Here is a 569-nt window from a genome sequence, read left to right as displayed (position 1 = left end):
CCGTCGAAGCACCAAGCCGTGGCTCTCCGAGTGGGTTCTGATTTCTCAGCCTTCTACAATTGTGACATGTTAGCTTACCAAGACACTCTCTACGTCCACTCTAACCGTCAGTTCTTCGTCAAGTGTCTCATCGCCGGAACCGTTGACTTCATCTTCGGAAACGCGGCCGTCGTGCTTCAAGACTGTGACATCCACGCTCGCCGCCCTAACTCCGGCCAGAAAAACATGGTCACGGCTCAGGGACGTACGGATCCGAACCAGAACACAGGGATCGTTATCCAGAAGTGTAGGATCGGTGCCACGTCGGATTTATTGCCGGTGAAAGGTAGTTTCCCGACGTATCTTGGTCGCCCGTGGAAGGAGTACTCGCAAACGGTGGTAATGCAGTCGGCTATCTCAGACGTGATCCGACCGGAAGGGTGGTCCGAGTGGACCGGTACATTTGCGTTGAACACTCTGACTTATAGAGAGTATGCGAACACAGGAGCAGGGGCAGGAACTGCAAACAGAGTGAAGTGGAGAGGCTTTAAGGTGATTACGGCTGCTGCTGAGGCTCAAAAATATACGGC

The 569-nt window shown here is 53.4% G+C and overlaps 1 protein-coding gene across 1 annotated transcript; it reads left to right on the top strand.

The window, feature by feature from the left end:
- Positions 1–6: 6 nt before the first annotated feature.
- LOC109131796 (pectinesterase/pectinesterase inhibitor 3-like) lies at positions 7–564 on the top strand (the record flags this gene model as incomplete). The annotated part of the gene is made up of 1 exon (XM_019242977.1): positions 7–564. A coding segment is annotated over exon 1 (498 nt), but the record flags the coding sequence as incomplete, so codon positions are not given.
- Positions 565–569: the final 5 nt, after the last annotated feature.

Source organism: Camelina sativa, unplaced genomic scaffold (assembly GCF_000633955.1).
Source record: "Camelina sativa cultivar DH55 unplaced genomic scaffold, Cs unpScaffold05335, whole genome shotgun sequence".
NCBI lineage: Eukaryota > Viridiplantae > Streptophyta > Magnoliopsida > Brassicales > Brassicaceae > Camelina > Camelina sativa.
This window is presented reverse-complemented; position numbering and strand designations above follow the sequence as displayed.